This window comes from Diachasma alloeum, unplaced genomic scaffold (assembly GCF_001412515.2).
Source record: "Diachasma alloeum isolate Michigan unplaced genomic scaffold, Dall2.0 Dall_scaffold_01094, whole genome shotgun sequence".
Taxonomy (NCBI): domain Eukaryota; kingdom Metazoa; phylum Arthropoda; class Insecta; order Hymenoptera; family Braconidae; genus Diachasma; species Diachasma alloeum.
This window is the reverse complement of record NW_021681205.1, coordinates 111,338-131,512: the sequence shown is the minus strand read 5'-3', so window position 1 is coordinate 131,512 and position 20,175 is coordinate 111,338. Positions and strand designations below refer to the sequence as shown.

Sequence of the window (20,175 nt, the reverse complement as noted above, 5' to 3'; positions counted from 1 at the left end):
ATTATTAATGATGAATAACTATTGTTTTGTGCATTTCAATTTTTTCCCCGTTACACTCAACGGCTCGAGTGGAGTCTATTCGAACTACTTAAAAGTAGTATAAACATAACTCAACTTTTGAAGATTAAAATCTGAAATAAATTCTAAACAGACTTTATTATAAGTAGAAACATTCCGGTTAAATTTATCCTCAATCGGCAGTTTAGTATCATTGATAATAGTTCATTTAGGAGTGCTAAAATAAGAGAGTCTCATGAGAAAATAAACTTTTCGAGGTTTGGGAGAAGATTAAAATCCAGAAAAAACCTCAGCAAAGTTACGAAATATGGTAAATTATTAATGAAGAATAACTATTGTTTTATGCATTTCAGTTTTTTTTCCTTGTTACTCTCAACGACTCAAGGAGTCTATTAAAACTACTTAAAGCGTCGGCATAGTAGATTCGCACGCTCGAATTTATAAATAAAATTAGATCTGTAGGGCAACGAGGCGACCTAGTGCTGCCACCTCAAAATTCGCGGTTGAAACGGTTCATTCATTTTAGTGACTGACGTTAATCTAATTTCCCGAGGAAGAGCACGTGATCCAGTGTAGATAACTATCCCACATCCAACTATTTTATTTGCACTAGTGGGACTCAATTCCCGTCTGTTCTCCGTCAGATTTTTTCTTCCGTACTTCATCAGAATCGAGCGATCCAATGATTGATTTGGACTCGATCATTCCGTCATTCAAAATGGTATCATTGATCTTATTTTAATGAATTTCCAGCAAATGTCATTGGAAAGATTTTCTGTTTATCTCCGAGCTGATTCGTTGCACTTGAGATAGTGATCTATTTACATTTCCGGTCTATTTTTGGATGATTTCGTGCCTACCACATTCAGATTACACTACTGGAACAGCAGACTCCAACAATTGTGTCACCCAAATACCTCGGAATATACACAAACAAAATTAAGAACAAGATTTTTCCTTTTGCACGGAGAGGGAAATTAAAGGAAGATTATCTAAAAAATTGCGAAAAATTTTACTACACTCTTAGAAAATTAGTAATTAAATTGAAATTTCAAGTGAAAAAGCTTGAAGTTTTTAACAATGACGAAGTTACATGAAATTTCTGCAGAATTCTTCATTCACGAATCAGTTAATTTCTTGAATATTCAAGCAATTCTCGATTTTCCGGTCAATACGGCACTGAAAAATTGGAAAATTCAGGAAATATTTTCTCGGAATTTTCAATTCTATTGAAAATTGAATTGTATGTGATGTTTAATTTTCACGGTGAGTTTGAAAATTCAAGCTTTCATTAAAAAATCAATGATTCTTTAACATGAAAAACCCAATTTTCTTAAATTTTCAAGATGAATGGGAAATTTTGTGAACGTTTTCATTTGAAATTCAATTCAAACACAACATTAAAAATTCAGATGACATTGTGACTGAAATTTCAAGAAAATTCTAACAGTGTGTATGAAAGGTAATCGTCCGGGCAATAGGGAACTTACATGAATTTTTTTTGATTTTGTAATCTCAAGTTTGGGACCTGAATAATTCATTTTTCATTTACAAATCTTTGGAATATTGCTCATTAATTAATAATTCATTGTTAAACGTTGAAGATTTCAAACGCTTTGAAATTTCTAATGACGTCACACAGACGGTCGAACGCTGGACCATTCACGGAATCGCTCGAGCCGACCTTACCCAATCTTGAGGAGCGCGTCGGCAAACAGTTTCCTCAAAGAATTTCAGTTATTTTTTTATAAACGACGAATGTTTGAAGTAATAATAATTCGGTGCAAAATATAATTTGAATGACTTTGTAATTTGAATATTCATGATTTTTTTCAAATATTTCTCACGCAATTTAATTAACCAATTTTATGATTGAAAATTGTTGAATCTATAATGTGGTCCTGTACCAAACTGTGAAAGATACTTGGATATCCGTAATAGAAACATATTTCACGATTTATTTATGCGTAATTACGCATTAATTAATCAATTAATTAATTGATTAATGAACATTGAAATTTTTTTTTAAATTAAAATTAAAAAAAATAATTAATGTATGAAAAAAAATCGTATTGCTCGCTTGAAATGTACTTTTTTCTTCTTCGTCGTTAATTACGGATAAGTAAACATAAAATACAAAAAAATCATCGTAATTTACGAATACGGAATCGTAAATTACGTTTATGTAAATTACGTTTATGTAATCGCATTTTACGCTTCAACTGAAAAAAAACGCATGCGAAATTTCCCTGGAAAATACTAAATCAGGCAAAAATTTGGCATTTCCTATAGGAAATCCTATAGGATTTTTTCATACGTGAACTGATCTGATCTAATAAATTACACCTCAACATTGGTCGGTAAACAACGAATTGATTAAACAATTGCGAATAAAAAGACAATTTTTGTCCTTAACTCCTTCATTTTTTCCTTTCTAAGAGAAAGAAAAGGAAATTCCATAAATTTCATAGGGAATTTCCGGGAATTAACTTCACTTCCAATCAACAGAATAAAAAACTCACCAAATAAAAAAAACGCGTCTAATTTAAAAAATATATCGAGTCCCAATTGGACCGATTTCCGTCCCCGAAGAGATACCACAAGGAATGACAACTATTCGACAAACAGTTACCAATGTTCAAGGCATTGCCAAGTTCTCGCATCATTTGATTTATCCCATGACGTCTGTCCGAGCACTCTCCCAGGGTCAAGCAATATTTCCGAAATGATTCACATCAGGAAGACGCTGAAGCCCTCCGCCAGCTGATTCACCTGTCATCCCTCTCGCGATCTCGATAAGAACAAGAGCATAATGCTCTTCTGTGCCCCTCGCCAACGAGTCTATTCAGGTTTTTTTAATGGCCCATCAAACAGTAATCCGAGAGGACTGAGAGGAGGATCAAACAGAAAGACAGCTGCGCCCAAATATCCGAATACTTTTACCCAACCGTGACGTCATTCAAAACATACAAACGATGATCGTGGATGAAAGCATCCAATGGTACACAAACTTTTGACTCTCGGTGCGCATCAACTTCCGGTGGTTTCGGAGGGGCATAAAATTTCGGAGGAAATTACGATCAAAACTGATTACGAAAACGTATTTCCTCAATTTCAGAGATTTCCCCCGACTTTAAATCGATATTTTGACGATTTCTTCGGGTTTCCGTCGATATTTTCGTACCCCTAGGGCACGTTTTTTTAAATGCCGCCACTCAAACTAATTCGACACTTGCCCAACGCTCATGCAATGTGCGAATAAAAATAGAAACATTGACGAGCTGAAGATGAGGTGTATGGGAGTTTCTACGAGGCTCGTCTCAAAACCAGAGGATGAAATAAAAAAAAAGTGTTTATATAAACTTACTGTTCCCCACCTGTCCCGCGGATCTATCCTCAATGAGTGTCAAGTCCTTCACAAACAATAATTGATTTTTTTAAAATTTATCTCACAAAACGGGAAATAAGAACGGATTTTTATGAGGGAAAAATCAATCGCACGAGTTCGTAACTTTGCGCCGGAATACACGAATAAATCGAGGTGGTTAGAAGCTACCCGACGGCTATCTCGAGACTGCGCTACCAATGCCAGATCTAAGACGTCGCGACGCCCTCCTCGCGCGCCCCGGCGCCTGTTTGACTCCCCGATTGCCTCAGGGCTCACCGACTTGAGCTCTTTTCCTCTTTTAATGAGGCAAATTTTCGAGTTTAGTTGTGGAGATTATTTTTTGGAGAGTCAATTTGTCTCGGCAGAGATAGCCATATCCATAAATTATAATTACTAAATCAAATCATGGAGAGAAATGTTCAGTAAAAATTACGGAACTGAATTCCCTCACTGATTACGGAATCGACTCAGAAAATTTTAGTGACGGTATCGTAATTTTCCCAGGAGATTCAGAAAAATTACTGCTCTGGAAAAATTCCGTGATTTGAGGTAAAAAATACGTGACAGTTTCGTAAAATTTCCTACATTTCCTAAAATTCCCTAAAATAAAATTGTTGTAAAATTTCCGAAATTTCTATAACCAAACTAAATGTAATAATACTATATTTCTTTTTTCACGGAGAGAAATGTTCAGCAAAAATTACGGAACTGAATTCGCTCACTGATTACAGAATCGACTCAGAAAATTTTAGTGACGGTATCGTAATTTTCCCAGGAGATTCAGAAAAATTACTGCTCTGGAAAAATTCCGTGATTTGAGGTAAAAAATACGTGACAGTTTCGTAAAATTTCCTACATTTCCTAAAATTCCCTAAAATAAAATTGTTGTAAAATTTCCGAAATTTCTATAACCAAACTAAATGTAATAATACTATATTTCTTTTTTCACGGAGAGAAATATTCAGCAAAAATTACGGAACTGAATTCGCTCACTGATTACGGAATCGACTCAGAAAATTTTAGTGACGGTATCGTAATTTTCCCAGGAGATTCAGAAAAATTACTGCTCTGGAAAAATTCCGTGATTTGAGGTAAAAAATACGTGACAGTTTCGTAAAATTTCCTACATTTCCTAAAATTCCCTAAAATAAAATTGTTGTAAAATTTCCGAAATTTCTGTAACCAAACTAAATGTAATAATACCTTATTTCTTTTTTCACGGAGAGAAATATTCAGCAAAAATTACGGAACTGAATTCGCTCACTGATTACAGAATCGACTCAGAAAATTTTAGTGACGGTATCGTAATTTTTCGCAGGAGATTCAGATAAAAATTACAGAACGCTCCGGAAAAATTCCGGGACAGTTCCGTAAAATTTCCTACAGCCACATTTCGCTTCGGAATTGCGGAAAAGATACTCAATTTTTATTGAATATTTCTCTCGGTGCAGTGGAGACATTTTTTATCCAACTTTTCTCCTCGTGTAAATTTATTGGAGTGCAGTCCCGAAAAATCCCCTGAAGTCGATAAATAAAGCATCTTGCATTAAAAAATGTTCTGTAAGACCGTCTCACCCATCTCCCCAGACAATTCAATGAAACCCAGTGATTAAGTGAACACCCCTTCTCATTGTCAGCCATCGCAAGCCCATCCCATCGTAAATAATGTTCTCCACGTGTTGTGATTGTCTGCCTGTCACATAGAATTTTTGCGACTTGGCATAGCTTAGTTCCCTCCCGAGTTCGTTGCCCCGCGGGCATCAAACGGTATCACCACCCCTCCCCCCAACGAACACCTCAAAATTTCGATTTCCCTGAAAATCGACGAATCCCTGAGAAATGATTCTCACATCGCCCGAGCAAATTAATAATCCCTTCGGAGATTGATTCGAAACTTTGGCGTTACAGACGGCAGTTCAAATTCAAAATAACCCCGTTGTGGCCATCGATTATTATTAGACGAACTTTCCGGTGCAACCGATCGAGTTCACGAGCTCCTAACGTTGAAGTTTATGTTACGGTCGAGGAGATGAAAAATTATTTGACTCGACAGATTATTGAATTAATGCGCGACATCTGGTTTCCTGGAATTCTTCCACATGAATCCGAAAATCAAATGATCGTACATTATCATCTTCTATATGACGGAAAAATTGAGGAAAAATTACATTTCTTTTCATTGAATTTTTTGACATTTCTTTTAATTGAAGTATTTATATCAGTTTATTGATTTTCACCAAGAATACACATATTTTATGAAAGAATCAAGTATTCAGTACTTGATTCAAGTACTGAATCAAGTACTTATATTTTATACTCCAATGGGGGACCGGTGTTTCAATTCGAGGATGATTATTTCGTATCAGCACTGATTGTACCAAGCGCTCTCAAGTGTAATATAAGGGTCAGGATTCTAGGAATCTTTTTCCCCGAAAAAAAAAAAATTTCCCGGAAAAAATTTCCCAATAAAAAATTTCCCGATTTTATTTTCACCACAACACAAACAGTACAAGTACACAAGAATTTTTTTTCCGGAGGATTTTTTTTTTAAATTTTTTCCGGGGAAAAAGTATCCGCCTACCAAGGGTCAGACACTGAGTGTGAGAATATAAGGGTCAAAAAGTGGAGGTTAAAAAATGAGGGTCGGAATATTAGAGTCAAAAACTGAGGGCCTGAATGTAAAGGGGAAGGAATGAGAGTAAGAATGTTAGGGTTAAAAAAAGGGTCAGAATATTAGGATCAAAAAATTAAGGTCAGAATATAAAAGAAAAAAAAGTGGGTGGCAGGCAATGAGGGTCATATAAGGGCTAAAAACGGTGATAAAGCATAATATATGACTTATATTTAGACCCTCATTGCCTGATACCCACGTTTTTTACTTTTATATTCTGACCCTCATTTTTTAACCTTCACTTTTTGACCCTTATATTCTGACACTTAGTGCCTGACCCTTATATTATAATTATGAGGGTTTGCTACAACCCGGCCTGATACAAAAGAATCATCTTCGAACTGAAATACCCATCCCCCAATTGAGTGTAAATTTTTTTTTCTCGTGTACTAATTTTCGCGGAATAATTGCACTGGAATTTACAATTCTCATAGATTTTCCTATGAAATTCTGAATCTTCGGTGACGAAATTACTTGAAATTTCCGCGGAACGAAAATGTGATGAAAATTTTTGAAAGTGTACGGTAGTAGGAGGCATTCCGCCAACAATTGTTCGTTGGATAGTTTTTTGATCCAGTGGAATTTACGAATTGGATTTAACATGTCATCTTGAGGTTTTATTGTTGAACAAGTGGTGCTGGCAAAAATTGTGCCAAGGATTTTCGACACTCCGTTCCCACTTTCTGGGGGAAATTGTGGGTGGCACCATTCGGTAAATCATGGGCTTGTTTCGGGAATCGTTAGCGGGTTTGACGGATTTTTACGCAAATTGTCGAGCTGGATTTGTGTGATGGATGTTTCGTGTAGTTTAACCCGCAATATGTGTGTACGCAATCCGGCTAATTGAGGCCGGTTCGTGTACTTGGCGCAGCGCCAAGATGGTTCGGTACATCCATTAGGTTTTTAGCGTAACAGTCATATTATATCATATTGAAATCCTCGGGTCTTTCATTAGCAAATTAGGATAAAATTAAAGAGATAGGGTGAGAGTCTTTTTATTTCGGAGAATAACGCAAGTGAAATAATTTTTCACGCGTATGGAAAAATTTCAATCAAAAACCTAGAATCTTCTCCAAGAAATTTCGATAAAAAGAGCCAATAAATGTTGATTTTTCCGCAACTTCTTTTGTTAAAATTTTTTGAATGAGAATTGGTAAGCAAGAATGTTTAATTTCCTTTTCTGATTTTATTTTCATGAGAAACTGAAGAAAATATGACGGAAAAAAACGTTAAAAATCTATGTCTAAGAATTTTTCTAGAGAAAGTATTGAGCTTATTTCATCAGAATATCTCTTGAAAAAACCAAAGTTGAGGTATTTCTTAACAGAAATCTAATAAAAGTCTCTAATGAGTGAAAAATATGCAATCAATATTCGTAATTACGCTCCTGCATCTCATGATTTATATCCAATAACAATGGTCTATTTAAAAAGGGTAATTACGCAATTATCTTGCACGAGATACAATTAATTTGTCACTAAAATGAATTTGGCTCGCGTGAAATTTCCTGCATTGAGAAAATTCTTACGGAAGACATGTGATAGGTAAAAAGAAAACATTCGCGAATGACTAATGGGAACGCAATTATGGATTGCACACAAATGTCTAACGAAAAAGGGATTTAATTGGGAAGCCCCGGATAAAATCCGTTAATAAAACGAGTTACGATATTCCTCTGGACTTTCCGCGATCATAATCTCCTGATCAATCAGATTTCCTCCCCTCGCAACGATTGATAAATTTTTCAATCCTCCACATAAAATTCTAGAACATTCAAGTGAGTTGAACAATAAAATAAATAAATTATCAATGAACAATCAATTTATTAAATGAATTCATCAGTAAAACTTATCACCTTACGAGATCATTAGCAAAACGTTTCAATGAGTATAAAATAATGAATACGGATCATCTTTTCGTGCTGTAGACTTGGCATAATTAATACTTGTTCAACCTTCCTCATCATCAGCCTCCGGAATATTCATAATTGAATACTCCCGGCTCCCACTGGTCTTACGAAAGATTCAACCTGTCGTCGAAATGAATTTGGCTCGCGCGAAATTTCCTGAATTGAGAAAATTCTTACGGAAGACATCTGATAGGTAAAAAGAAAAAAAAGCGCATGACTAATGGGAACGCAATTATGGATTGCACGCAAATGTCTAACGAAAAAGGGATTTAATTGGGAAGCCCCGAATAAAATCCGTTAATAAAACGAGTTACGATATTCCTCTGGACTTTCCGCGATCATAATCTCCTGATCAATCAGATTTCCTCCCCTCGCAACGATTGATAAATTTTTCAATCCTCCACATAAAATTCTAGAACATTCAAGTGAGTTGAACAATAAAATAAATAAATTATCAATGAACAATCAATTTATTAAGTGAATTCATCAGTAAAACTTATCACCTTACGAGATCATTAGCAAAACGTTTCAATGAGTATAAAATAATGAATACGGATCATCTTTTCGTGCTGTAGACTTGGCATAATTAATACTTGTTCAACCTTCCTCATCATCAGCCTCCGGAATATTCATAATTGAATACTCCCGGCTCCCACTGGTCTTACGAAAGATTCAACCTGTCGTCGAAATGAATTTGGCTCGCGCGAAATTTCCTGAATTGAGAAAATTCTTACGGAAGACATGTGCAAGGTAAAAAGAAAACATTCGCGAATGACTAATGGGAACGCAATTATGGATTGCACGCAAATGTCTAACGAAAAAGGGATTTAATTGGGAAGCCCCGGATAAAATCCGTTAATAAAACGAGTTACGATATTCCTCTGGACTTTCCGCGATCATAATCTCCTGATCAATCAGATTTCCTCCCCTCGCAACGATTGATAAATTTTTCAATCCTCCACATAAAATTCTAGAACATTCAAGTGAGTTGAACAATAAAATAAATAAATTATCAATGAACAATCAATTTATTAAGTGAATTCATCAGTAAAACTTATCACCTTACGAGATCATTAGCAAAACGTTTCAATGAGTATAAAATAATGAATACGAATCATCTTTTCGTGCTGTAGACTTGGCATAATTAATACTTGTTTACCCTTCGTCATCGTCAACCTCCAGAGTATTCAACTGACTGCTCCCCTCTTTCACTGGTCTCGCGAAAGATTCAGAAACATTCCAAGTGTTTTATGTTTATTCACATAAAATTCACGCTATATACATGTCCAATTGAGAAAATACAAAATAAAACATTATGGTAACAATTCAAACTGCCTGTATTTTGAAAATATAATCCACTCGATTATCTCTCCCAAAGTCTCTCTACAGATAACAAAAAAAATAATAAATAAATAAATTTCTGTCTATGGAATTAACGAAATCAGGCTGCGATTTCATCACGTATAAAAATGATTATTTATCATTGTGTTTGTGGTACGAAACGAGATGTAATGATAAGTAAGTTCCATCACTCGAGCATTATTATTTTTATCAATAAGGTGAAATGGCAAGTCACTTTATCAGAACTGGGGACTACTGGGGACAGAAATTGCATTTCAAGTTCATTATTTTAGAGAAATCAATAATATTCATTAATTTTTCCCTCGAAAAGTCGAATGGAATAAGTATTTGGTATTTAATTTCACTAAATTCATTGATCGTTCCCAATAGTTCTCCATTATTCATCAAATACTCTTGTGTGAAAAGAAAAAAAGCAATTTCAAATCGTGAAATAAAAATTTCTCAAGTGATCTCTTTCAACTATTGATTTTAAATAACATTTTTCTAAAATGAACTATTAAAATATTAATTTCCCCAGTTCTCGTTGCCGTATCACAGACCTCACGTAGCACCTATGAGTACTGATCACCATCAAACTCGATACAAAGACATTTTTCCTAATTGTTCGTAACACACGGATTACAGTCAATTTTGTTCTACCTGTTTTGTGCTGCACAGGGAAGTATTTTGTGGGCATCAAGTGGTTGCAATTAATCACAAAATACATGTTTTATAATATTAATGTTTCTCCTCACCAAGGCCAAAATATTCCGCAGGTTTATTGTCTCCAACAATATCTCATTCTCACCTCCAGATAAATCGAAATGATCCTCGAATTGACAGGGTTATCGATGCACTGTTGATGGTTTCTCATTTTTCCTAATATCACATTTATTCATCCAACTGAATACTATTTATTCGTTCTCTACTTTCTTGAACAAGGAAGGTGCAAACGCAGTCCATTTGGCAGTTTTTACAATTTGATTGATGTTGTGGGTGAATGGTCTTGTGTTCGAAATACTTGAGGCATTTATTCGATACTAGAATGTCATATTTTCCTTCTTTCAAGGAGAATATAGGGCAATAATAGAACATTTTGATTGCAAGTATGAAAAAAAGTGAAAATTGGTTGTTGAAAATTCTTGGGACTTTTCAAAATTCAATCCAATGTAATGCCACATTTTTCTTTCAAAAACATTTCAAAAAAACTATTAAAATGAACTTTGAGTTTTAAAAAATTAATGAATCATTGGAGTTTTCAAAGGAAATTTCGCAGTATCTTTTGATTTTTTTTGAATATTTGTGTGAAACAAAAAAAAAATAACGAAAATTCTTGTAACATTGAACAACTAATTTACATGGATTTTTCATCACTTTAGTATCTAGAAAATAAGTCATTTTTGGAAAAATTCGAATTTGAGTGACATATGACGATCAGAATGTTTGATAGTCGTGAAAGTTCAAATAACGGTTACTTTAGATTTTTTATTCATTAGAAATCTAATGTAATGTCATATTTTTCCCGCTGTAAAATCCAGGAAGACCGATAAAATAAACCGTGAATTGAAAAAAATGATAATCAATTAGTGGATCAGAGGAAATTCCGGAGTATCTTTTGATTTCTATTGCATATTTGTAAAAATGGAAACAAAAATGAGTTGTTTTTATCTCAATAAAACCCAGGGAGACATAAAATAAACTTTGAATTAAAAAAAAAGGAACGAATCATTGAATTTTCCAGAAGTTCCCCATATTAAAGATATTAGAATTATCTTTTCCCTACAGTTCTTTCTATTGAACACGCAATTTAAAAAAATGCAAGAAATCTGCTGAATTTTCCAATAGAATTTTCTCTTGGACCTTTTCGATATTAAAATTACCATCGAATGACATTGGTTCAATCACTGGTATTTCATTCCGAACACTGTACCATTCACCCCAAAGCTATTTTCCAAAATACAAAAAGTTCCTCGCACGAAAAAAATTCATCATGAAATTTATCGAATTCGATAGAAAATTCTATTAAATTTCTAATGCACTTCTTTTAGAAGTTCTATGAGTTTTTGGCCGACTTTGTTGGAGAATTCCCCAGGGAAATTTCCAAATAGAAATTTCATCTCTCATAAAACTTTTTCCATTGAGACATTTTCCCTAGCAAATTATTGTTCTATTGTTCTTCTATTATTATTGTTCCATTGTCTATCTTCATTCATTTCAAAAATCAAACAAAAAACTCGAGCTGATGCATTTCTATAAAAAATACACAACAATAAATTGTATAGAAAAATATTCTACAGATTCTTTCCATGAAATATTTTTTTCAGAATCAGCCAACGACTAATAAAAAATTCAAGAGAAATCCAACAGAATGTTCAATCGAATTCGCCAGATTTTTTAGCGAAATTTTCTCGTCCGTTCTCCTTATTACTAAATTGATCCATAATATTTCGCAGTTCCCGGAGGCTCGATTAACCTACTATATACAGATTGCGCCGCAGTTTTCATCGGATTTAACTGTTGCACCTGAATTTGCAGACCCTGAAAGAGACCCGTAGGGTCTTTTCCGACAGCAACAAAGTTTTCCAAAGAGTTCACTGAAATTGTTGCCACCGGACTCCTGGCGAAAAACACCACTGGAGGCCTCATCAGTGCAGACAGCGATAAACGCCTGAAGATCATTCTTGGGAAAACCATCGCGATAGTACAGCTTGATAGTGTCATAAGCGTCCATGATGATAGAGATGAAGAGACTCAGTACCACGTAGATATAAAGGGATATGAAAGTGTAGAGATAGATCCTCGAGTACCACCAGAGGAGTGGAGATTTGAATGAAGTTATGGAGAATGTTGCGAACAGTTCATCACCATTGATGAGAGCAAAGAGGCACTCTGAGGTGGTGGCAAGACTCCTGAATTTTAGGTGGTAGGGGCCCAGTGTCAACCATCCGCAGAATGTGAAACCAGCGTAGATCAAGATCGCACAGACTAGGAACCTCGCCACCTTGGGAGCTGCTTTTTTCAGGGTCAAGATGACGACGTTGTACGTCTTGAAGAAGCCGAGGTACCTGTGCCAATGCAAACAGCCATTTCAATTTTTTAAATTAAAATTCAATTATTCGTTATTAATTATCAATTTGAGAATATTTAATTTGAAATTCAATTATTCGTTGGTATTCTTCGTGATATCATTCGTCGATAGAATATCAATTGGAAGGGATATTGTATTTCTAATTATTTTATTTTTATTTTATTTCTCTATTTTATTTGATTTTATTTTTATTATTCATTATTTTTTATTTTACGTAAATATCCTCAAGATTTCAATGAAAATTCGATTTAAAGGATTGAGAATATGTTTTCATTTCAATAAAAATTCTATTCAATTCAATGGGAAATGCACGTACAAAAAAATTCTATTAGTTTTTGAATGATTCTATTCAAGAATTCTGCAGCTGTATTGGGAGTTTTTTTGTTCAATAGAAGCTATTTTACAGAAAAAATTAGTAGAATTTCATCGTTCATGAATTTTCCAAGTTTTTTCCACTGTATTTTTCTTCTCTTTTTACTTTAAAAAAATCAAACATAAAATTGAGCCAAGGAATTTCTATCGAAAATATCTCGCTGAAATGAGTTGCGTAGAAAAATCGAATGTTGAAAAACGAATGGGCCAAAAACTACTAGAACGATCAACAGAAATCCAATCGAACTTCCAATCGAATTCTCTAAATATTTCTATGAATTTTTTCCTACTTTACACCAAACCCACGACAATTCCCGAAATTATTACCTCAGGACCCCAAACCACACGAGAAGATTCCCAGTTCCCAGGAAAATGCTGCAGATATTCCAATGATCGCTGCCAAAGTACTTCCTCTCAATCTGCTCCTTGATCCCCGACCCCAATATGATAAGCAGATCATTGATAATAATCATGATGTACCACATATTAAGAAACTCCAGTCGTCCCTCCAAGCTCAAAACCTTGCCATAAGTCTTCTTAAAGAACCCAATAGTCTCGAATTTGAGCAGTTGCGCCCTGTAGATAGCTCGTGAGCACAGCCCCAACGAAATAGCGCATATGAATATAACGAAGAGATTAAGAAGTGTCCTCAATGCAGAGTCAATCCTATTATCAGTAATGTATCTGGTATCACCTTTGCATTGCAGCCTGTTTGGTTCCGCGTCGAGAGATAGCAGCATTTGTCCATCGAAATCACTATTATCGAGTAGAATCTTGATGTCGAATTGATAGCAATCCGGTGGTGTTATAGGCCCCGCTGCCTTCAAATTGACCGTTTTAACCGCAAATTGCAACTCGGCTTTCACAAGAGCTGAGAAATTAATGACAATTTCCTTCTCCACCAGCAGTTTTTTCGTCTCAACTCCCGCGTCTCCCTGAAACGTGTGATTAATCTGAATGCAGATTTTCTCAATCTCATTGTTGAACACATAACTCTCGTTGAAACCAAATATTGTGCCCTCTTTGTACTGATGCAGACACAGATCGACCCGGCCTATTGAATTATCCTCTTCAGTGTATGAGTACGATCCAATGGCATTGCTGAGATTATAATATCCTCTTAATGCATAATCAATTGTAGCGTAGAAATCATCTTGCTTGTAGAGAGCCAGTGGTGCCGTTGTTGGGGGATATGCTGGTACCTTTAAATAGATTATCGCTGGTCTTAATTTGATAAGTGATAAAGTGATTCTAAGATTGACGGGACAGGATGAATAACGAGACTGAGTCAACAAGAAATAGTGAGTACTCTATGACTGATAAGGGGACACCACGAGTTCGCTGAATGATTAGTTTTAATCGCACGACGGGAGGTTTTTTTTTCAGCTTTTGGAGATAGGGGGAGATTATAATCACCTCTTGGGTGGCATCCCAGCCCATCAGAAATAGGTGGGAGAATGCGATTCTGTTGTCCCACGTGTAGTTGACGTGCATGTAATTGTTGTGGGCGAAGAGACAGAGCTGCACGGTGACTAGAATGATCTTTATCACTTGGACGATGAATTTGTACGGGACGCGACGTCTTGCCTGCCATTTCTCGACGGGATTCATGAAGAAGAAACGGAGCCGTCGACGCATCTTGTCCTCCGCGTAGACGATCGCGTCGTAGTGGGGCTGGTCGATTATTCCGTCCCTAGAGATTATTATTTTTCGAGTGAGGGGATGATTGAGAGGGAATAATTTGGTTTAAGAATACTTTCACTTCCTCAGCCGTTAAGGGAAGACTACTATAAGTTTTAAGAGTCGTGGGATATTGGAGTGAGATTTAATTCACATTGTATATACATTAAAAATATAATGGTACTTCAATTTCATTTTTTGTCGTATTGAAGTAATTTTTACAAATAAAGATTTGAAGATTTAAATAATCAGGATTTTCATATTAAAGAAAAATTCATCTTCATCATCATTTATTGTGTGATTAATTATTTAATCACATTTAGTGAATTAATGCAATGATTAATTTCAAATATGTAGTATAGAATGAATCAAATAGAATATTTCATCTTCATAAGCCATGCAAGTATTCCTACTATTAACTCGAATAGATTGAATTAGATTAGATTAGACATTTCACTATTAAATGTATTTGTTAATACTCTTATCTTTCTGTGTTCATAAATTAATGGAATGCATTAAGAAATTAATCAGCCTCAGATAATCACTACGCAATGTATTTTTTAATGTATTCTCTAGTGCGTAGGTTAAGAATGTATTATTCACCCCAACTTTATAATTTTTTATTGGATTAATCTTCGTAGACAAAGAGGGATGTAGACGACGTTTTTCTCCAGTTATTGGTGATTAATAATAAAATGATGAACAGCCTTAGGAAATTCTTAGGGAATTTCTTTCGTTGTACGAAGAGGATTTACAGGTTTCTTTATTTTATTAGTGAATTAATGCAATGCGGGGGAACGTGATTGTCTCATATGCTGTAATCCTTCAGTTCAAAATTCATTTCTTTAGCCTAACAGAACTACAACATTGGAGGGAACCATAGATTCCACACTATAACTCTCTGATTTTATTGCTTCCATGAATTATTCATGATTAATGATGAAATAGAGAGTTGAATTAGTGCCTTTTAGTAGCTTTCATTTCATTTACTGCATTTAATACCGTGACTTCTGTGAAAGCATTGATTATCTCAAACGTTGCAATTCCACAGAACATGTATTGTTCAGTCCGTTTACGAAATTGGAGAAACTAAGATAGTTTACGCTCAGATACATTGTTCACTCCGATTTTGGTATTTTGTTTTGTCGTTTGGGAAATTTAAACGCTGTGTGGGGTTGTGGTGAATGAAGATAGAGAGATGATGTTTCTATTGATTAAAGAAGGTGTAGAGTCTCCTCTATTCTATCACTGATAAAACCGTTGGAGTCCACTCCACATTTGTAATTTCCTTGTTTTTTTGTAGATTTTAATCGCTGAGAGTTTTTTTAATACTTTTATTCTAAATTGTATCTTTCTCATGACTGAAGTAATGCAATCAATTCAGGGAAAATATTGATTATCTCATTTGTTGTAATTCTGTAATACAGATATAATAAATTTTAATTTCTGTAGATTTTTTCAATTTTCTCTATTTCATTCTCATACCCCAGGACATTTTTTGAAAAATTAAAAAATTGGAGTAACCATATACCCCATGCGCAAAACATTGTTTACTCCAAATTTGGGATCTTCTGTTTCTGGAGAACGCAAACTATTGATATTGAAAATAACAGAAAAGAATTCTTTTTCTCTCTAAATTCAAATTCGCTTTGTATTTTTTTTTCTTTACTTCATCAATTATCTCATTTCATTACTGAGGATTGATACGAGGATTCATACGTTCTGATTCTATAACCCGTAGTTTCTTCAGCAAAAATTACAAAATTTGGAGTAACTACTATACTCCATGCTCCAAAACATTGTTTACTCCAAATTCCCAATTGTTCCCTATTTTTCCTAAACTCCGCATATATTAACTGAAAATGTTATTCCATATATTGTGATCCTACAATTTTTCAGCTATTGAATCTTAAATTCCCAGGAAAAAAATCTATCTCTGGGTAACTGCATATTCTCTTTCAACTTTTTCTTCAATTCTTCATCAATTACTCTCATTTCATTACTGAGAATTGATAATATCAATTATTTTCACCAAACAAAAATTAAAAAATTGGAGTAACCACTACACTCGATACCCCCAAACATTATTCACTCCAAATTGGTGATCTCCCTCTGTTTTTTGTGAACTTCAACAATTGGCTGTTAAATTCACAGGAAAAAAGTCCATCTCTCTGTAACTTCATATTCTCTTTCATCTTTTTCTTCACTTCTTCATCAATCACCCCCTTTCATTATCGATGTTTGACATCATACGATCGGATTCTATAACCCACAGTTTCTTCACAAAAAAAAATACAAAACTGAAGTAACCACTATACCCCATACCCCCAACCATTATTTAGTCCAAATTGGTGATCTCCTTCTGTTTTTCGTGAACTTTAACAATTGAGTGTTAAATTCACAGGAAAAAAATATACCTCTCTGTAACCTCACATTCTCTTTCAACCTTCTCTTCAATTCTTCATCAATTACCCCCATTTCATTACTGCCGATTGATCCCATCAAAATTTCTCCCCAAAAAAAATTACAAAATTGGAGCAACCCATGCTCCAAAACGTTGTTTACTCCAAATTCCCATTTCCCCAAACATTATTCACTCCAAATTGGTGATCTCCCTCTGTTTTTTGTGAACTTCAACAATTGGCTATTAAATTCACAGGAAAAAAGTCCATCTCTCTGTATCTTCATATTCTCTTTCATCTTTTTCTTCACTTCTTCATCAATCACCCCCTTTCATTAGCGATGTTTGACATCATACGATCTGATTCTATAACCCACAGTTTCTTCACAAAAAAAAATACAAAACTGAAGTAACCACTATACCCCATACCCCCAACCATTATTCACTCCAAATTGGTGATCTCCTTCTGTTTTTCGTGAACTTTAACAATTGAGTGTTAAATTCAAAGGAAAAAAATATACCTCTCTGTAACCTCACATTATTTTTCCAATCCAAATGTCGGACAATATAATTGGACCACGAGACAAAACTCAAAATTGAGAAACGAAAATTGTATAATTAACACAACGACACAATTGAATTCAATCTGTCAGTTTGACGAGGAGTTAATTCCACTGCATGATGTGTTGTTTTTATATAGCAACTACCAGAGAAAATTATCAAAAAATTATCAGTTGTAATACCACAAGAGCTTCAAAATTATCGGGTATTTTCGATAGGTTCGTTGCAAACAAACGAAGAAGTCAAATTTTTCCTGAAAAAGTTGACGACTTCGTTTGTATGCAGAGAACCTTGAGGAAAATGCCCGATTAATTTTGAAGCTCGTGTGATATTCGGGGGATTATTTTTCCAATCCAAATGTCGGGCAATATAATTGAACCATGAGACGAAACTCAGACTTGAGAAACGAAAATTGTATAATTAACACAACGACACAATTGAATTCAATCTGTCAGTTTGACAAGGAGTTAATTCCACTGCATGATGTTTTGTTTTTATATAGCAACTACCAGAGAAAATTATCAAAAAATTATCAGTTGTAATACCACAAGAGCTTCAAAATTATCGGGTATTTTCGATAGGTTCGTTGCAAACAAACGAAGAAGTCAAGTTTTTCAGGTTAAAATATTTTTCCTGAAAAACTTGACGACTTCGTTTGTATGCAGAGAACCTTGAGGAAAATGCCCGATTAATTTTGAAGCTCGTGTGATATTCGGAGGATTATTTTTCCAATCCAAATGTCGGGCAATATAATTGAACCATGAGACGCAACTCAGACTTGAGAAACGAAAATTGTATAATTAACACAACGACACAATTGAATTCAATCTGTCAGTTTGACGAGGGGTTATTCCACTGCATGATGTTTTGTTTTTATATAGCAACTACCAGAGAAAATTATTAAAAAATTAGTCAGTTCAGTTGAAAACCCTGTAGCTTGTACCACGTGATGTCGAATGTGCCAATTATATATATTGCCCGATATTTGGGTTGGAAAAATAATCACCAAAAAAAATTACAAAATTGGAGCAACCCATGCTCCAAAACCTTGTTTACTCCAAATTCTCAATTCCCCCTATTTTCGCATGCTTTTGTTCTCAACAAACGATGACATACCTAGCAACATTAGCAGCCCTGTCAGCGAATGGACTATGCTCATGTTCATCAGCACTGTCCGACACTTCGCTCCATGTATTGCCCCTCAATGAATTACTGCCACGCGCACGATCCTCAACAACATTGCACCTCCTGTCATTACCAGCGGCCATTTTCCTTGTTGTTGCCATATCCCCCTTGGTCGTCGATGTCGTGGTTGCGCCAGAATGCAATACCTCGAGCGGAATCACGGCGATGGTGTGCACTGATTTTTAGAGGCTACTGGAGAATAGCGGGGCTCACTGTGATGCTCACATCCGGAATGATCGAGTGGTACTGGCATTGATGAAATAATGGACAATGGAATTTCCAGGTTGCCGAGGTGATAGCGCGAAATCGTCGGAAACTGATACGACACTATTCAACTATGTGAGAGCACTGAGAGACAGCGGATGCGAGTTACGGAGCAGAGGGGACACACACGCACACGTAAAAGGGGGGAGATTATGAATGCATGGGTGAGGAACAGCTGACTGGTGGCTTGGGAGCGGCCTTGGGACTGTGGAGGGGGCGTCAGACGTTTCACGCTTCAAAAACAGATAGCGGATTTATTTCTTTGTTATTGTTATTTTGTAGTTTTATTTATCGGGGAATTATTCGGGTTCAGGGGCAATTTCACGGCAATGGAGGTGCTGTAACTATTTTTTAAAGGGAGATATCTAATTATCTATAACATATCTATAACTATAATTATCTATCTGTAACAATTGTTAATATTTATTACATTGATATTGTTCATTGCGAAAAGAACTTTTAGGAAAGCCGCACGCATCTGCTGGGAAATTCGAATAGATTTTTGTTTATTCGATTTTTTTTCGATGAGAATCTTTGGTGCGAATTAATTAATAGGAAAAATTACGGATTTCGATTCTTTAACAGGATAAATTGTTAAGAAAAACAAATCTGCATCCACTAATTTTAGGGGTCTAATAACATCGGGTCTCGTTTTTTTTTAATAACAATATTGTTATTTTGTAGTTTTTTTATTTATCTGGGAATGATTCGGGTTTAGGGACAATTTTACGGTAATTCGATTCGATAACTATTCATTAAGGGAGGATTAATATTCAGTGTAATTGACTATTTATTACGAAAATAATTGATGGAAAAACCTCACGCACTCGCGAGGAGATTCTATTGAAATTCGAATGGATTTTCGTTCATTCGGTTTTTTTTTCAATAGGAATCTTTCGTATGAACTATTTAATTTAATAGAAAAAAAAACGAATTTCGATTCTTCAACAGGATAAGGTGGTGAAAGAAGAATAGATCGAAAACCACAAATTTTTTTGCAAAATATTCTCCATTGAAAATTTTAGCGCTCCAATAACTGATAGCGGTTTTCATTTTTTGTCATTATATTTTGTGGTTTTATATTTATCTGGGAAGGATTCGTGTTCAGGGGCAATTTTACGGTAATTCGATTTGATAATTATTTGTGAAGGGTGGAATAATTATTAATATTCATTGTAATCGATTATTTACAACGAAAATAATTGATGGGGAATCCTCACACATTTCAGTTCATTTTCATGTTTTTATTCCATTAAGACCCAGCACATGGCGAATCGCAGAATCAAATTAAATACAC

The 20,175-nt window shown here is 34.9% G+C and overlaps 1 protein-coding gene across 1 annotated transcript; it reads right to left on the bottom strand.

Annotated features, from left to right (window-relative positions):
* Positions 1 to 11,639: 11,639 nt before the first annotated feature.
* LOC107045856 (mucolipin-3) lies at positions 11,640 to 18,950 on the bottom strand. Its single transcript, XM_015268259.1, has 4 exons — positions 18,546 to 18,950; positions 14,204 to 14,480; positions 13,115 to 13,989; positions 11,640 to 12,392 (listed from the first exon to the last, which is right to left on the bottom strand). Exons 1-4 carry the CDS (start codon positions 18,713 to 18,715, stop codon positions 11,804 to 11,806), a joined length of 1,911 nt encoding a protein of 636 aa, XP_015123745.1. The 5' UTR covers positions 18,716 to 18,950; the 3' UTR covers positions 11,640 to 11,803.
* Between the last annotated feature and the right edge of the window lie 1,225 nt (positions 18,951 to 20,175).